A 19,869-nucleotide genomic window follows, 5' to 3' on the forward strand; every position below is an offset into this window, starting at 1 on the left:
GCAATCATGATGATTGGCGTGCTGCACAGTGCGATTGGCACAATCAAAAAGAACAAGCTGAGAGGGTGAGTGGCGAGGAAAGGCACGTGTGGCGAGAAGCCACGAGAGGAGGAATGTCGCTACCTTTAGTTAATTCAAGGGGCTTAGGCATGAAAGGCACTGAGCGCTGGTGTGAGTGTGCACCCACTCACCGCTCATAACATGTGGGCGCAGCGTGGAGGAAAAGAATGCGCGATGGCGTAGCTGGTGATGGAGAGGCTCGCTCACCCGGCACAGAACACTTCACTCGGCGTGGAAGGTGCTGAGCGCCGCCGTGAGTGCACACACGTCCCTTTACAGTTCACTTTATGTGGAGCAGCTTAGTGATATGCTTCGAGTAATCCAGTTTTAAATGCATGCATTTGGGTCAGGAATGAGGGAAATTTCGAATGAAGCGATGGTTTAAGTAAGGTGGTTTCATTATAAGGAGGGTTTGCTGTGCATAGTGTACAGCTAAAAGCACACCTTGCGCTGTGTGAAGATAGTGAGCTTGGTGTAGTGCCAGAAACACTATCTGCCACATATGCCGACATGTTCAGTGCCAAGTCACTTAAAATCTCGCGAATTTTATACTACTACTCTCAAAAGTGATTGCTCGAAAATACTGTCCGAGGAATTGTTTGGTAAGTCTTGAGCATTGCTGCGGTCTTATATCTATGTACGCTAAGTGCTGTGCTTCATACACTTTGTATGATATGAAGGTAAACTACTCAGAATTGTTTGTTACTCGTCTTCAGGATCATTGTGAGAAGTCACCTGAGTGCTCATTTTATTTTTATTTCTGTAGTGGGCCATTTGATCTGGAAGTGCCAACCAATGTTGTCATCTGGGAGCGATCTCCAACACTAATGCCTCCACCACACCCTGATGTGGAAAACTTGCGCTCTACACTCACCACCCGTCTGCGAAACAACTATCATGAAATGTGCCACTCAAGAGAAGGCAAGTTAAAAATATTCATATATTACAGCTAAATCATGCTTGCAATATAAATGAACGCTTAATGGTAAAATGTTTGTTTCAGTAACCTAGAATCCCTTGCTGACTGTACACAGTGGAATCCTGGTGATATGTTCCTCGCTGTTAAATTTTCCTGGCTGCTACGTTGCATTTTCGTGGTCCTGACCTAAACCCCATTGACTCCTATATATTATGTTCCCATTTGATACAGCGCTATTCTGTAATGTTCCCGCATCTTACGTTGCGCTTGAAAGTGGCCACCACGTAAATATAATGGTGCAGGAAGATATTGGCTCTCGCATGTTGCAACAAGCTACCAATATGTTGCAACAAGTGACTACAGTAAAACCGTGTTAAACTGTACGCCATTGAAGAGTAGTTTCGTTTTAAATGTAAAGGCAAATCTCCGACTCGGCGAACATAAAACATAAAGCATTTTGTGTCCACATAAACCATACCAGGTTATTACGTACGTATCGATTAACAAGTTTTATTTCTACTTTTCGTCGCGCAATCGCGGCTGTAAGTCGTCCCCATCGGGCGGCCCGGCAGAACAACAAGCCTCAGAAATCAAAACAACGGCCTCGAAGCGCAAATGCAGAAGATGCTTGGAAGAGCAGCGCTGGTTCTGTCGTTTGTGTCCTTCTTCAGTCCTTATCTTTTGTGCCTTGCCTTTACTCATTCAAGCATGAACCAACTAGCCAAAGCAAGAGTTTTACTTGTCCACATCAACAGCAACATAATTTCGGTGCTGTGCCAAAGAACGTTGAGACGTTGTGCAAGCTAGGACTCGCATCTTGCCGAAGCTCGGACGTCATGCCGGATCTACTACTGCTTTCCTTCAGCCGCAGATTGCTGTACAAATGCACATACATACCGTATTTACACGATTGTAGGTCGACCTATTTTTTTTAATTCGAAAATCTGAAGTGGGGAGGTCAACTTACAATCGAAACCAAAACATGGCATCGCCAAAAAAGCGAGACCGACGAGATATCAGGGGAGCTGCAATGTTGTTATAAATTTATGTTTGCTCTATGGTCCTACCCGTAGTTTTCGTCATCCCGCGTGTTTGTTTGCTTTTCGGAAGGGTTTTTCAACATTTTTAGAGTTTTACAGTGCACACAACGCTCATGGGGTGGTGTCGATAGTTTGGGGAAGTGCCACTGTTCCATTTGCGGCGGCACTCCCCGAACAGCGGCACTTGCAGGGAGTATCGATAGTTCATGGAAGAGCAGACACCGCTCACGTGTTTCCCTTACCCTGTAGCTCTAGTTAGACGCGTTCGACTCAACTGCCGGCTACGTGCTACTTCCATGCTTCCTCAGTCGTCATGAGTGCTCTAGGCCCACTAAACATTTGGCGCTCGTTCACAGCAGTGTTCAAGAGGGCTGCCATCTTTTATGCCAAAGAAAGAAATTACTGCACAGCAAGCCGCAAGTTCGATGTTTCTGTACAGTAAAGCCCCTCCATACACGTTTCCGCCGACCAGGTTAAGTACCGCCAACCTACCCTCCTCCTCCCCGCTTCTCTCCCACTCGCCCCCTTAGCTTCCGGCGTCAAGCGGAACTTCCGTAGCTGCAGCTTCCTGTTCCGAGTGGAAGTGACGCTATGTTTTTTTAGCATTGTTCACTTTCGCGTCGATGGAGAGGCTTTAATTGCACCAGCTGCGCTTTAAACTGTGAATGCGATTCCATCCAAAAACCACTGCCTATTGTAATCAACGATCTGATCGTGTTCACTGCTTCGCGTCAACCTGCGATGGGTTGTGCCACGAGAGACAACGTACAGTGGAATGTAGTGCCTGGGCGCTTGGAGACCACTGCCGTTTTTCATGCATTTGGAAAACAGCGACGGTGAACTACTATTTCAGCGGAATACAACAGCTTGTCGCCTTTGCATTCTTCTCATGGTGACTGCCACAGCTCTGCTAAGCACGCGCGGGCGTCTCACCATCGGCAGTCAAAGTGGAAATTCCCGCAGCGCAACTCCAGGAAGCGGAAACGCCGGACCCAGAAATGCCGGAACCGGATTTGGTGTGAGGGGGAAAGGCAGCGCACAACAAAGGTTGTCGCTACTTAAGAAAGCGGCGGTGGCGCTTGGATGGAGGGGCTTTATGAACGGGTGGTGCAATGGTGGCGACTGCAGCGAAGCAAAATTTTCACCTGTGACGGCAAGCGAAGAATTTCCCACTGGCCGAAGTCGGGACGCTTTAGGGACTGGAGGCCATGCTTGCGGCGTACGTAGCTGAAATGTGTGATCGGTTCCTGCCAGTGAAGAGCGACACAGTCATGAAACAAGCCCTAATCTTCACCTTCTAAGGACCTGCTCAGCCGTGAGTACAAGTAGCTGGCGGCAGAAGACCACGAACTTCTGCGAACCGGACCTGTCAAAAGAGCCTCCCTGACGGCTGCGTGTGGTTGGGTGCATTTGGCGTGGGTTGCTGTCCCACAAGATGCTGTGGTGCGGCCGTTTGCCAAATGTGTTATGTCGCTGGACGACGACGTGCTGTGGGACCATAGTAGCGATGACGATGGCAGCACTAGTGAGGACGATGGCACAAGTGAAGATGGGTAGTCCAGTTACCATGGCAGCTACTAATAAATTTTTGTTACGGAATGCGCTCTCGGGCGTGCTCTTTTTTTTTTTTCCCTGTCACGCGCGATATGAGGGGGCGGGGGGGTTGACTTACATTCGAGTCGACTTACAATCGTGCAAATATGGTACAGTCGAGCCCACTTATAACGGCCCCACTTAAGACGAGCGCTCGCCTATCACGAACAAGTCCGGCGTGACCGTCAAAATATACGTTTAGGCTATGGCGCTCGGTCTTAGCTACAACGAACGCCCGCGAGCCTAGCCGATCGGCTACAGCGAACGCCTTGGTGTCGCGGACCACTTTCCATGTGGCGAGATACGCCGACCCTGTGCTGTGCACGCTCCGAGAATTGGCTTTCCCGCGGCATCTCGCCGGAGGCACGGAGGAGCGGCGATGCGGCAAGGGGATCGCGGCGATAACGAGAGAGAGAGAAAAAGAAAATGCCGGCCCAGCACGCATCAGCAACGTGAACACACAAGTCGAAAGTGCCAGCTCATTCGCCACGGGACCCCACTCGCCATCGTCGACGTCAGGGCAGCGGCGAAGTTTTCCACCAATTGACAACGTAGCACGTGATCACGTGCTTTCGTACCCCCTCTTCTCACCCACCCCCCCCCCCCCCTTAACGCCGCGCCTCACACCTCACACGACTGCGGGACTGTCTTTTTCTTACTTGTGGTTGTGCTAGCGTTGTCGGTGTTGTCTTCTACTGGTGTACTCCCGTGCCTATCTGAGATGGCAGATTCGCCGGCGTCTACTTCGACAGTGAAGCGAAAAGCTTTGGACTTGGCCACGAAACTGTTGATCTTGAAAGACCTTTCCCAAGGCGCGAAAAACCACGAACTGGTGAAAAAGTATGGTTTGTCGAAATCGACAATATCCACGATACTAAAAGAGAAGGACAAAATCTACAAGAGTGCCGCCACGGACTCCGCAACGAGGAAGCGCCTACAGAAAGCCACATATGCAGACGTTGAAGACGCGCTTCTAAAGTGGTTCCTTGATACTCGAGCACGCAATGTTCCCATCAGCGGGCCGCTGATGTTGTCCAAAGCAAAGGACTTAGCGTTCCTCCTGGACTTCCCAGATTTTTCTCCTGGCAATGGCTGGCTCCATCGCTTCAAGCTCCGCCACGGAATTATTTTCAAGACCATCAATGGCGAATCGGCATCGGTAAGCGACGAAGACATCAACACGTGGATGTCTAAAAACTTGGCCCGTGTATCAAGTTATGCTGAAAGGGATGTGTATAATGCCGATGAAACGGCGCTATTCTATCAAATGCTGCCTGGCAAAACGCACGCTATGAAGGGTGGCAAATGTGCTGGCGGCAAGCACAGCAAAGTTCGCATAACTGTGCTTTTGTGCACCAACATGGATGGAAGCGATCGATGCTTGCCATTTGTCATCGGTAAATCAAAGAGGCCACGTTGCTTCCGCACATATGTACCAGTGCGTTACAGGCATAACTCGAAGTCGTGGATGACACGCGAGTTGTTCGCGGAATGGCTTATTGACTTTGACAGCAGCATGGCAAAGAAAGGGCGCAAAGTTCTTCTGATTCTCGACAACTGTACCGCCCACCATGTCCAAGCTGTCTTAACGGCAGTTGAGTTGCTTTTTCTGCCGCTAAATGTAACTTCAAAAGCGCAACCGCTGGACATGGGTGTAATACGGTCGTTTAAAGCGGCCTACAGGCGCTGTGTTGTGCAGCGGATGCTGATTGCAGTTGATTGCCCCGCTGCCAATGTGCCTCTGCAGGTCTCGCTGTACTCGGCGATAGAAATGATCAAAGCGGCGTGGATGGAAGTGACACCCGAATGCATCCGGAATTGTTTTCGCAAGGCCGGCTTCGCTGACGCACCTGAAGCAGGCATTGAAGACACTGAACAAAGCCAGCCTGACGACGACTTGTGGCGACGCGTTGTTGACGCTAACCTGGCTGGCTGCGATCTTGATTGGCAAGATTTTGTTGATGTGGACGACGCTGCTGAAGTTGCGGAGTCGTTTTGCGACGAGACCGCCTTCCGGGAAGTGCGGGCATCAAGCGACGCCGAAGCATCGGACGATGACAACGATCCGTCGGAGCCAGCACCCGTAAGCGCGACCACAGCAGTGAGCCATATTGAGGCACTTAGAAATCTTGTGTATTTTAAGGCCTTGGGTGACGAACACATCGCAGCTTTGAACAAGCTTGAAACCGCCGTCATTGGGTGTGCTCTGACGAGGCAGACAACGATCACCGATTTTTTTTCTCAATAAATTTTTGTTTTGGATTGATGTCAATTTTTGTGTGTGGCCCACATACCACGAACTTCTGGATAGAACGAACGAATTCCGCGTGACGCTCGGGTTCGTTATAAGCGGGCTCAACTGTACATCAGGGAAACCCAGACAAGTTGTCTACTCTGTCACTGTGTTCCCTGACAAAGTTTAGAAATGCTGCTTGGTATTGCTTTTACACTATTACATGGTAACATGGTAGTGCGAAAGAGGTGGAACTTTTTTCGGCTTTATAAAAAAAGCGAAAGGAAAGAAAAGAACCTTGTAGTGAGTATTTTAGGTAACCTTTATGGTGGCATCACATTTATATCTTCTTTGGTAGTGGCAGTGCACGTCAAAATATGTAAATTTATACTTGGCACTTAGTCCGTACAGTATACTTTCATTAGTTCAACTCCGGTGAATTCGATTTTTCATTTAATTAAATTGCGGCCAACATGGCTGTGGCGCACATGAATTTCTATGGGGCAAAATTCAATCCTGAAATTGGCTGTTGACGGACAATTAGAACTTGACCAGTCATTATGCATGTGCCTGACCCCTGTGGTGACCCCAATAGCGACCCTTTTAGTTGCAGCGTCTGTCTCGGCGCAGCTTAGGGCACAGAGTATCCGTTGTGCAATCATCATCTCTTGTCGAAAACGCCTATTTTCGGCCCAACCTGGGAAAATTTTCAGGCAATAACTGTCGCTCACAATGTTTGATTATCGTATTTACCCAATTATAACTTGCAACTTTTTTTAATGAGAAAATTTGTCCGAAAATAGTCTGGACAATGCACACGGATACGAAACTGAAAACAAAACTGCTTTTGCAACATTCGTGTATTTTGCCACATAGCAGGGATGTATTGCGGCAAAGCTAGCTAGGAAAGTGGCCGCCATTGTGCAATAATTTTTCTTGCTAAAAGATAGGGTGCACATTACATTTCTACTTTGTTTTGGAACCTTAATGTCATTTCTACATTAGTTAACTACTTCGGATGCATTGAAAGCTGGTGTGCGTTTGATTCGGGGATGTGTTAGAATTCTGTAAATGCTGCCAAATGAATCGGCTGTTTGTTTTGGCATTTTTTGGGCATCCTGTTTAATTAGATCTGCCGGATAATTCGATCTATCTGTCAGTCCCTTCAGGGTCAAATTAATGGAAGCCGATTGCACCACCGTTTCGAGGACACTCGACTCTCACGCCTCCTCTGACGTTGTTTTCCCCCATGGCGAGCGTCTCCTGTAACCCGGCTTCGCCGCGTGGCTTTGCGCCGGTGGCAGTCGGTGTGGTTGCAGACTAGCATGAGAAATGGCGCGAGTTTTGCACTGCTAATGCCACCCGACTGGGTTACTCAGGCGCAAAAGGTAGTAATCTGTTCCTCTCTGGCTTGGGGTCGGCGAGAGGCACCGACCTTCCACCTGCGCCGATTCACGCTTCGTGGGACTGTCCCCAAAATGGCTTAAGAGCATGACACTGGAATGGATGAACATAATCGTTGAAATATGCCACCGTTCGCATGACTGTACATGCAAACAATTAGGCGTTAGTGTCTAGAATGGAGGCGAGCACATTTGCTCGCTAACTTGTTGCGATGAGTTAGACTTCCTCGATTTGTTGCGTGCCCATCGGCATGTTCTATTGATAACAATTCCAGTGGCTATAGATTGGTGTATAAAAGGTGCAATAAATTCTCTTGTGATTATCTGCACTACTTTGTTGTTCCTTTATACCAAGAGCATGTGTGTGAGATCCCACACCATTTAGTGTATAGTTAATGCTACATTTCCACCAAGTATCTACTATTAACGAAGTTTCACTGTATAGCCTAATCTCAATAATTTGAACTCGAAGGGGCCAGAAAATTTGTTCGAATTAAAAAAAATTCGAATTAAAGGAAGCTAATTGTATGGAGGACTTACCTGCTGTGGCATGTGTACAGAGCTAACACATGAGTGGGAAGTTTAAGAAGATTTATTCACACGTATTTACAAATTATAGTCAGTTCTTAGGCTTATCGGCGCTCGTACTGTGATAAGGGACGGCAGGTGCACACGTGTATAATTAACGGAGACATACCATGTCCCGTGACAATTGCCCCTTCGAATTTTTCATATGCTTCACCGGGTAACTTTTTGTGTATTGGGGCGAAGTTGACTTTCGGGCACTAGCATTATGCAACGCGTCATGCTTTCTGCGCTCCGAAGCCATTGGCGAGGATTACAAAGGTGGAGTCGGCACCATTGCTAACAGTGGCGAATTGTTTAAATGAAAAACACAGTACCGAATAGCAAGGTGCTTGGTAGCGAACATCGAAGTAGCTGAGCCTAGCTTTGCGGTGGTGTGGCTACAGCTGCCAGCGGATCTGCGTGCGAGAGCACCGACTCAAGGTGGTGCGATAGTCAAAATAGAAGTTGTGGTGGCTTTGATTAATGTTGTTTCGAACCTGCGGTCTTGGAAAAAGCCCAGTAAATCGGACGGTGAAGGTTTTTGCGTCCTTAATTTCAGACGTTCTTGTATATTGACTTTAGGGTACGTGGCGGTGCCGCGAAGGCGTCTGAATTATCGGAGTCTGAAAAAATTGGGGGTCAGGAAAATGGGTCGTTGACTGTACAGGACACCCATCACTAACAGAAATAATCGGTGATATGTGCCTGCACACACCTGCATTCAAATTTCTGCCATGGTTCTTTTTTTTCTCTTCACTTGCGGCATTAAGGGGTCTCTCCTGAGCTCTTCCTCTATGGCTGGGTCAGAGGAATGCTGGTTGGAAGTGCTGCCACATGGTTTGGTGTGCTGCTGAGAGCATTGTCGGAGCGCACTATGTTTGAACTAACCTGTGCAAATGCTTGCGCGTTCGAATTACTGGGTGTTTTAACCCATTGGAATACACATAACTTTGACGGGACCACAGCGGCAGTTCGAATAAACCAAAAGTTTGAATTAAGGGTGCTCAAATCGAAATTCAGCTGTATTTTCTTTTTATGATCAATGTTTAAGGGGTCATAAAGAACCCTGGCTGGCTGATGTAAACTACAGCTCCTCATTATGGCCTTCCTTAGCCAGGGCTTTTTCAGATATTAATCTAGTATATCATCGTGTATCATCACATTTGCCCTGAAGGTATTCGTGGATGTTGAACATGGTTCTCTTTCCTTCTCCAGGAATTGAGTGTCCAAAAGAATCTTTCATACGATGGCTGATGGAGCGCAAAGTTGTGGACAAGGGCCACGATCCATTGCTGCCAAGTGCGTGCCATCCAGAGGTCTCGCAGTGCATGTACCGGGAAATTATGAACGACATCCCCATCAAGCTTGTGCGACCAAAGTTTGCTGGGGACGCTCGCAAGCAGCTCTCCAAGTATGCCGAGGCAGCCAAGAAGATGATTGAGTCACGGTATGGCTATTGTACTTGCTTCAGGTACTATGAGCAAGCATCAGTGGCTAGTCATTTTTAACGATACACTTTTGACACCTTTGGCTGTGTCTTATTACTAGCTAGCATAGAAGTGTCCAGGCCAGGGCACTTGTTTGAAGAGTTGTGTCACCTGCCACAGTTGCTTAGCTGCTATGACATCACGCTGCTAAGCACGAGGTGGGGCGTTCGATGGGGATGAAATACAAAAATATTCGTACAGTAGAACCTCGTTCATACATTCCCGTTACGTGCGTTTTTCTGGTGACCATGTTCGCAATTGAGAACCCAAAAAATGACCAACAGAGTTATGAACGAGAAGAAAGGGGGTTAACCAAGGGGCCCGATTTTTATTACTCATATCATAAGAAGCCAACAAACACTGACACCAAGGACAACATAGGGGAAATTACTTGTGCTTAATAAATGAAACAAAGAAACGATAAATTAATGGAAATTAAAGTGGATGAAAAAACAACTTGCCGCAGGTGGGAACCGAACCCACAACCTTTGCATTTCGCGTGCGATGCTCTAGCAATTAAGCGACCGCGGCGCCGTTTTCCCATCCACTTTGTTGGGTATTTATGTGTCCTAGTAGAACCCTGGGAGTGTTAGCCAGCGCCACCACTCACAGACCTTGGCGGCGGACGTGGAACGTCCCTTTTGCCGCAGGCGTCACGAGAACATGATCTTTTTGGGTGAGGGCAACTGGTCAATAAACCCACATATGCTACCTGAAGGCATCAATGTTGCCGGATTCGAGACCCTTGTTATGTAATAAACGAGAAGAAAGGGGGTTAACCGAGGGGCCCAATTTTTATTACTCATATCATAAGAAGCCAACAAACACTGACACCAAGGACAACATAGGGGAAATTACTTGTGCTTAATAAATGAAACAAAGAAACGATGAATTAATGGAAATTAAAGTGGATGAAAAAACAACTTGCCACAGGTGGGAACCGAACCCACAACCTTCGCATTTCGCGAAGGTTGTGGGTTCTCCCAGGGTTCTACTTGGACACATAAATACCCAAGAAAGTGGATGGGAAAACGGCGCCGCGGTCGCTCAATTGGTAGAGCATCGCATGCGAAATGTGAAGGTTGTGGGTTCGGTTCCCACCTGAGGCAAGTTGTTTTTTCATCCACTTTAATTTCCATTAGTTTATCGTTTCTTTGTTTCATTTATTAAGCACAAGTAATTTCCCCTATGTTGTCCTTGGTGTCAGTGTTTGTTGGCTTCTTACGAACAGAGTTATGGCCATTTTTTACCGGTTCATACGTTCTCGTCAAATTGTGACTGTATGATAAGTTTTCTGGCTCCTAGATCCCATTTGAACAAGAAAATGCGCAAGGCATGCACGGTCGAAAACAGTATATAGCTGCCCGCGTGGCAGCTTCACCATGATACTCGCCCGCCCACCTCACGTGACAACGCCGCTGCGCACTCAGTTTCTCATTTTGGTACCAGCAAATTTTGTCTGTCTAGGGTCACACGCAGCATTCACAGCTATCACTACCAATCCTACTGCGATAAGCATCTTCACCTTTCTGTTTCACAGCGCATGGTGCCATCGGAAGCGTAAAGATATGCTTTTAATAGGTGATAAATGAAATTTGCTGCCGTTCCCTGCTGCAGACTGCGATCGTATATATTTTCCGGCCGCTAGACCTCACATGAACAAGAAAAGAAAGGTGCGAGGCACGCATGATCAAGAACAGTTTATAGCTGCCCGATTCAGGTGAAAACAACAGCGTGCAGTAGTTTCTTATTCCGGTACCAGCAAATCTCTGCTCGGGTTGTCACATGCCACATCCACAGTTATCGCCGCCAAATCTATTGCGATAAGCATCTGCATCTGTCTGTTTTACAGTGTGTGGTGCATAGCGCCATTAGTAGCGTGCTGCACGCTTTTAGTAGCCGATAATCGAAATGCGCCGCTGTTCCCTGCTACAGATGGCGTGATGTAGGCATCAAACTTCGCTTCGGCGGCATCCGATGTCGCCATCCGGCTCGATTTCTTTTCAGTTTCCTGTCGCCCTTTTAGAACACCACGCAGTAGGAAAACAACAAGACTTGGGCTGCCAGAGCACCACCAGATCGATGCGTGTCGGTGTCTCGTGCCACAACGATCCGCGCAACACTTCGCATTATGTAGATGTCAACAATAGTTAAGTCTGTCAAACTTTTTTAGTTAGTTTGGATCGTACGTTTTTTTTTCTAGCATTTTTTTTTCCAGAACATATGACCGAGGTTCTACTGTATATGTACTTAGATTTTGGTGCACATTAAGGAGCCACTTCAGGCGGTCAAAATTAATCTCGAGTCTCCCTCTGCGGCGTGCCTCATAAACATATGGTTGTTTTGGCATGTAAACCCCGAAATTAAATTAACATAGCACTGTGTGGTTGCTGGCGATGTGAAGGCCATTTGAAACAATAATTTTCAAATGAATGAGACATACCAAGCTGATGGTGCTGCGGTCACTAGTGTGTCGCAGTATGTGCCGTGGGGTTGCACTGATGTCGAGGTTGTGTGTGAGGCCTGATCACAGTGACGGAGTGAAGTTCTTATGTTAGATGTTTAGCTTGGGAATTGGATTGGGAAATACGGGATACGATTTCACATACAATCTGTTGTATGATGCATACCAGTCCAACTTGCCGTATACAGTTGGCTCTCGTTACAACGGACCCTAATAATCTGACAAAAACTGTCCGTTTTATCCGAAGTCCATACTGTCTGAAACACCTCACTTTCGAAACTTTCGTCGTGATCCCTAACAACTTTATTCCTAAGAATGAATGATGAACGTCCAAAGTAAAAAACAAACCAAGAAAGTCGCACTTTCGCCTGAAAGGCAAAGCATTAATTGCGATAGCGAATTAAGCAAGATAAGCACAGCAGATGCAGCGAGCGAATCGACCTTTGTGCTGTCTCTCGCTTTAACGTAAACTAAATGTTGAAAGCACAGTGCATATGAAGTTACCGGCACTGGGTACACTTTGTTCACATCGCAAATTGCTTTCAAGATACGGCGCCGGTGTGGGCGCCCACTTTGTCCACATTGCAGATCGCTTCAGCAGCAGCTGCCGGACTATAGCCCCCTTTCTCTTGCCTCCCCCCTGCAATATTGAGTGGCGATCGTTGGCTGACCCTCGCAAGTCGGTTGTCAGCCCATGTCGACATGGCAAAAGTATGTTTTATGCACTCGATCTTTAAAAAAATTTTCACTAATTTCGTCTGCTGTAGCTGATAGTTCATTGTAGCGTGATCCGTTAAAAGTGAACTTCGTTGCATTAATAAAATAGGTAGAACAAACTAAGGCTGAAATATGGTGCGTTATATCTGAAAGCCTGCTGTACGTGGGTCCATTGTAACGAGCGTGGACTGTATTACAATTTGGGACACTTGGGAAGAAGGCCTCCGTCCCCCTCTCCTTTATATGTACATTTTGACGACTTCGTATCCTTGTTATGAAGGAAGTGACAAACATCTTTGCATGATGCTCCTTCATTTTACACAAACATTGTCAATACTACAGTAAAAGCTTGTTAATTCACAACTTGTTATTTTGAAATTTCAAATAATTCGAAGTATCCATTGAGGTCCAGCCAACAATATATAGAAAGCAGTATGTAATGCATCCCGGTATTTCACACTAAAATCTGCACCACAACCGATAATTCGAACTCCGCATCATCGTGGCTGGGGAGAGTGCTAGTGCACAGGAGCATGTTGACAATGCTGGTGTCGCCGCGAGGACCACGCAGCTTTGCTCTTTCCATCTGTGGCCCCATGTTTAGGCCTCACTGGAGGAGACGCGTTTTTGCCTGGCCAGGCATGGTCAACGCCTCTGTTCAGATCGGTTCTCTCCCTCTCTCAAGATGTTCAAGGTAAAAATGCGGACATGGCGCTGGGTGCCTTTCTCTTTTTGTTTCTTTATTTTTTCATGTTACATATAGAGTCTGTGCGCTTTCTCTGCGAAGTGTTCTGCCGAGAAGCGGCACCAGGTAATGTCTAAAACATGGCGGCGGTGATGTTTACCAATGCTGGCAGTACCAAAAAGCATAGCCTTTGAGATTCGTGGCTGTTACTCAAAGGAAAGCATTGCTCAGATACGTGTTTGGACACCACCTATATGTATAGTGGTACTCAGTAGCGTGCAGCCAGTGCAGCTATGAGAGTACAACGGAGACAAACATCTGCAGCTCTAGTTTCTGTGGCGAGCGTTGGTGGCGCTTCTCTCCTACCTCCTTTTCTTTTGCTTTCCCCTCCTTGTTGGCGCTGAGCCATACTCCCTCAAGGGCTACAGAAGATAGCGCTAACCTTTCCTTTCTCAGCACAAACCACTTCTCTCTCGGCGGAGAAAGGGCGCATTTATAGTCAGACTTTTCTGGTGCGTATTGCTTGCGACCAGTCATGCTGCTTGCGCTGCGCCAGCTGAAATGCAGTCCCCTCTATACTTCGACGCGCGGGCCATCAGCTGCTCTCCTTGGAGCATGCACAGAAAAATCACCAACCCGCGCGTCGCTTTAAATGGCTGTCTGCGATCGTCGATGAAGCGGCGTGGACACCTTTCGTTCTCTATACCATGCATTGTGAGTCAGCGTAGTCGGTGCGACGAACACACGGATGGAGCAAGAGCCATCTCGACGTCGGGCACGTCGCACCGCGTTGGCCGCGTCCAGCTACGTTGGCTGCGCCAATGCTTAGAACTATGGAGTTGTTCTTGCCAATGTGAAGTAGCATGTGCGCGTGCACGCCCATGTTACGTCACACTATATATGCGCCTTAAGGGGGGGACATTTCATCTGGAGGTTTCTTAATTAATTTATTAAGCAAATTCAACTTAAATGCACAGATATGTTTATTTTCTTGTGCTGATTTTAAAAATGCAATTGCTTTTTTTGTGGCTCAAGTATTTAATGAGATAATTAAATGTTAATTAGCATTATTTGGTGAAACAATAGATAAAGATGTACTGGCCAGGAAGTTATATTTTTTATACGAGTGGTAAGCAGAATGTATAAGGATTGCAGTTATAATGATTGTGGGTGACGCAAGGTGAAAACGTGAAGCAGCTGGTGCCATCTTGTGGCGTGCTGCACCAACTCACAATGCTCTAAGGTGCGTGGGCGGTACGGCCGGGGCGGGACGTGCTGCGCGGCAATGGATGCAGATGCAAACTCGCGTAATTGAACATCACCCCGTCTCGGCAGCGTTCGTTTCAGGTATACCAAGCAACGCAAATGTCACAATTATTCTGCATGGCAAACGCTGTCCTGACGGCAAAATTTTGATCGTTATGTCCGATATGCGGTGAATAACATATCGTTATATATGTTAATTTTTTCCCGTAGACCTAATGCATAAAATGACACTGTTACCTTGACCCATCGTTATAACCGATATATCGTTATATCTGGTATCGCTGTAAGTGGACTGCACTGTACTTCTTAAATGTGAAATGTCTGTACGGCAGCGTTTGCATTAATCTTTTTGTTCTCTGCAGTTTTTCTTTTGAACAAGTGAATAACTTTATTTTAGGTATCATAGAGCCTCAATAACCATTTTATTAAAAAGGAAGCAAAATCGCACAATAAACTGCCCTACTACCGACAGAGAAGCTTCGAAGTGAACACCCGCCGACAAGACCACTTGTCAAGGCCATTTAGTCGTCCAACAGCTTTCAAACTGTGGCACTACATCTGGCTGCACAAGAATCTGCGTTCACGGGTCGCGTAGCCTTGCTCCTGCGCAGAACTACTGAAACAGAGTGCTTTTCGCAGCTGCCTCTGGCAAAACCATGGCAGCTATCGACGCAAACATATATGGCGACGATGCAGTTTGGGACCACGTGGCCAATGCACTGTCATGTGCAGCAATAAATGCAAGAATAACGACTTAAAGGCACAAATAAGCATGAAACGTTCTGGTGATTCCGGACTGTTTCTGCTGGATACTATGGTTATGCAGGCTCTGCTGTTTTCAGTTCGGTGGGACAAGTGCCGCTTTTTCTCTTTTGCATTGCACATATGTCACACTTGCGCTTCAAGTGCTATCCGAATCAGTGAAACACGAGCTTAATGCCACTAAATCATGCATACGGCTGCCAAGACCAGACAGTAAGTCTGAATTATGCGATGTTCCAAATTAACGAGGTTTTACTGTACATTGAAAATTGTACATGCACGTTATTGCATTATCACATTCTTTATTCCTGGTGGTGCAATATATACACTTATAACTATATCAAGAAGCACGAAAACTCCGATCGTTGTAACCGATCATCCCTATATCTGGACTACTGAAAAAAAAAAAAAAGAAGAAGAAGCTGCCGAACATACCCTCGTAGCTCCAAAACCAAATTTGCCACTTACGATAAAGAATTGACGTTCTAGAAAATTGGGTGTGAAAATGAAATGTTTATTCATACCTCTAAACAGCGTGTCAAGTGTTGGGCGCGCTGAAATAGCCAGATATCTGTGCTTGCTTTCGCTCAAGTTTCAGGTTCACATCCATGGTAAGCATCGCGTCCAGTGGCTGCGCGAACACTGGCGGTGATAATTTATTGTGCAGGAAATCAATGAGCGACTCTACCGACGACAGTGCACTTTATGTGAACATTGGGGTCGGTGTCAAAGACGGGCCAGTGTCAATCTCGTCGTCACTGCCGCTGCTGTCGTTGCCTCCGTTGCGCAACGCTGCCGTCTATCGCGACAGTGATCGCCCTGCCAGAGATTCTTCGCAGAACGAGGCAGCGCTATCTGCACTCGGAAACTTCTCCATCAATGCACCACCTATTTTATCGCTAGTAGCGACATGCTCCCAGAGTTCAGTAATGTCAGCGGCTGCGACCGTGTTGTTTTTACACGTGGGGGGTTTCGCCCTGGCGCACAAAGCCTGCCATTTCCGTTGATTGGCATGGTCACTGGTTCTAGCCTTCATAATTGTGTCGCTCCTGGTTTTCAGAATTGTCGATGTCATCGACTGTGCGAACTCATGCTTTGAGTCTTGCAAAATTTGCTCCTTCATCTCAAGCGACACAGCTTTGCGCCTTGCCGTGCACCCAATGCTGCTTCCGTGGCGCATTTCCACGCTTGCCGAGGCAGAGAGGGAGATTATAGAAAGGGAGCGCAGACGCGGTTTGCTTCTTGCTTTCTTTTTTTTTCCTGCCTCGGAACGCTCACCGGCGATGCGGATGCAAAGCAGCTGGTGCCATCTTGTGGCATGCTGCGCCAACTTGCGATACTCTCCGTGGCTTTCGCAATCGGCGTGCTGGCAGAGTGTGCAGCACGGTAATGGCGGCAGATACAAACTCACGTACGCAAACTTTTCGCCTTGTGTCGGTTCAGGGGAACTTAGCAACGCTAATTTCTAGGTTATCTTGCATGGAAAATGCCGCTCAGAAGGCAGAATTTTGATCATTATATCCCATATGCGGTAAATAACATTGTTACATATGTGTGTTTTGTTTCTCACAGCCTTAATGCATAAATTGATACTATGGAGTTGACTCATCGTTGTAATCGATATATTGTTACATGTGGTATCGTTATAAGTGGACTGCACCGTAACATATAGTCTTGTGTAAGGGCCACACTTTTTTGTTTCGATCTTGACGAGGCGATTCCCTTACATGGGACTGGTCCATTTCTAGTCTAATTTTTGCTACTACTAATTACGGGAACATGCCTGCTTTCCCATGGAACGCATTTCTCAATCTGTTTGCTGTGGCAAAATCTTTCTGCTTCAACCACTGACCTAAGCACTTTTTGGCGACGCCAAAGTTGTGGCCAGCTGCTTACTTGCCGTGCTCTTTGGCATGCGCAACAGCCTTGAGCTGAAATGGAGCATCGTATGCCATGAAACGCTTCCTCTGCATTGCCGTCTTTCGGCAGCCCACACATGAGCTGGCTGCGCAACGTAAGTGCGCAAAGATGGCGCCGGAACTGGCGCACCATCATAGAAGACCATGGAAAAACCGATCGTGGTCGTGACCCAGACGTTAGAGCTCAAAGGGCAGTTCTTGCCATTTAGTAGCGGCTCGCAAATATTAGCAAAAATTCGTGGCATGCGAAAATTCACAGCGTCAGTGCACGCTGATGCTGCATATGCACCCATTGCTTGTCGGTCGAAATTGTTCTAAATTTTCAGTATTTCTGGCTGTCAAGTAGGTGCAGCCATACACGTGTGCGACCCTTACTTAAGATTATACGGTAGTCATTTCACTGATCCAAGATGAGGCCACATTTTCTTAAAAACGTGGCATTTGGTGCCATACAAAGCATGTATTTAGGTGATAATGATGCAAGTTTTGCTCGTTATGTACTGCCATAGCCTATAGGCTGTCTGCCATTGCAAGCAGATGAAGCAGAAGCTTGGGCATAACGCTATTTGTTGATTGGCTCGTGACCACTGCCTCCCTTTGGATGTTTCCAGTGATGTCATTCTCCAAGCAAACTTTTACGGTCAGGCTAAATTGGCGGTGGTTGTGAAGCTTTTTTAAGCTGGGCACCCAGCATTCACCTCCGGGCAAAGTATGTCACTTGGATGCTGGTTGTTTGCTCTGTGTAATCCAGCTTTAAAGGAACACTAAAGATAGACATTACATCAGTTTATGCTGATAAATTATTACTTTAAAACTCTGTTTTCATCAATTACGCATAGTAATAGGTTAATTGTTAGATGAGAAATTAAAACTCGAGGTTCCAGTATTTGAATTGTGGGACAAAATCCCAGTGCTAGTACGTCAGTGTGATGTTATGGACTTCAAATTAGTTCAGTCTTTGGCTCTTCAGAACACAATTTAATCATCTTTATCAATAAAAAATTCACTAGGCCCGACTAGACGCTGTCAAAGTCCATGACTTCACGGGGAGCTGGTGCGGGAACTTCAACATCGTGCCGCCAGCAGTCTTTTGCTCTTGCTTCTTTTCTGGCTTGCCAAGCCTCATCTAGAGATTTGCTTTTTTGGTATTGTAAAATGGTAATCTACTAATACAGTGCAAATAATTTTTCTCTTTAATCTCCTTTTATGCATTTACTTGTGATAATCGGCTACTAAAAAAAAATATTCTTCACAAATAAAAACAAGTAAATAAGTGGTGCAGACATGTTGCATTTAATAAAAAAAACTCCTTTTTTCAGTTTGACTTTTGGGGGATTGGTATGCAATAATGAAGTTCTCGAATTTTCTTATGACTGCGTCCTAGATTTGGCCATACAATGCCAAATTTTGCACGTTTTGTTTCAATGAATGCTTCTGCTTCAATGGCAAAGCTTGAACTGCTTTTTTTTTTTTTTTTTGCTAGCAATGCAAGTCCAGAAAGTCGCAAGATTGTGAAATGGAATGTTGAAGATGCATTTCACTGGTTGAGAAAAACGTTGAATGCCACTTATGATGACCATTTGGTAAGCAGACCTGCGGAACCACTGCTTCCTTTCTTTAATACCTTTATGTAGCATAAAATAATCTCATTAATACAGACTTTGTGAATGTCTTGTTGCACTTCACATATAGTTGCATTACCTTGTCCTTTGAAAGTCCACAGAGGGTCAAATAGTGACAGTAACCTGAAGTTTATGGAAGGAGGAAATGAACTGATATAATGAAATCTGCATTAAACAGATTGTTGTGCATTCATTTAATCAATTGTAGAGTAGTTGCTCAATGTGAATAAGTCTGTAAGATAAGTAAATTTTGTAATTCTCTTCTGTTGCTCCCGTAAAGTCTCTGTGTTATTTTTTCTGTCTAGTGAAGTTACCCTGCATTCAAGTTTCAATTTAATGGATGCTTATCATGCCATGTATACATGTCCCCAACCTCTGTGAGCAGAACCAATGCATAAGTAGCAAAATGTATCTGTCACATTGTTGGCACCCTTTCTTGGTGGTGATCAGTGTTTGTATTCAAGCAGGAATGGGTGTAAGCTTCTCTGAGCTGGCAGTGACAGACAACAGACAAGCCAACTAACCCTTTTGCTGTCGGACCTTTCTGGCCGTGACGCACCCCCATTGTCGGCTTGGTTTCAGGGAACGAGTATAACAGGGAATGAACATAGCACTTTATTTTTGATTATGATTGGTATACAAATAACATAGTCAATGCAATATGCACATTTCAGTGTTCTGCAGCTGTTGTTAGTAAACATCATCATCATCAGCCTGACTATAAAATCCGTTCAACATCTGAATCTGACGATGCGGAACGCTCTTCCTCGCATGCGACTCTGTCCGAGTCCGAATCCGAGCTTGGCTCGTATTCTGAATCGGAATTCAGCCACCGCTCCGATGAGCAGACGAAGGTCCCACGCACCGAGCCATCCGAAAGTAACCGCGCGCAGGGAGGATGCGCTTTCAGTCGCCCGCACAACGGAGAGAAATGGGACGTTGCGTGATCAAGAAGACAGAGGGAGATGGAAAAAGGCTAAACAAAGTTCGAAGGGCTTTACGTTTACTGCTGCAAGTCAGAAGCGAGGGTGCGGCGAGAGAGCGAAAGCAGTAATCGAGTCACCCTTTTTGGAGAGGCAACGGCACGTGCGCCTGAACTTGACGCGCCGTAGCAGGCACACCAACAGAAGAA

At 46.4% G+C, this 19,869-nt stretch overlaps 1 protein-coding gene across 1 annotated transcript in view; it reads left to right on the plus strand.

Annotated features, from left to right (window-relative positions):
• The window catches only part of Pcif1 (Phosphorylated CTD-interacting factor 1), a 150,081-nt gene that overhangs the window by 21,689 nt on the left and 108,523 nt on the right, over positions 1 to 19,869 (plus strand). The window contains exons 5-7 of the mRNA XM_050191279.3: positions 827 to 981; positions 9,031 to 9,262; positions 18,599 to 18,698. Of these exons, the coding sequence (XP_050047236.1) occupies positions 827 to 981; positions 9,031 to 9,262; positions 18,599 to 18,698 (487 nt within the window). The remainder of the gene's footprint in view (positions 1 to 826; positions 982 to 9,030; positions 9,263 to 18,598; positions 18,699 to 19,869) is intronic.

The sequence above is a fragment of the Dermacentor andersoni genome, chromosome 1 (genome assembly GCF_023375885.2).
Source record: "Dermacentor andersoni chromosome 1, qqDerAnde1_hic_scaffold, whole genome shotgun sequence".
NCBI classification, from domain to species: Eukaryota; Metazoa; Arthropoda; class Arachnida; order Ixodida; family Ixodidae; genus Dermacentor; species Dermacentor andersoni.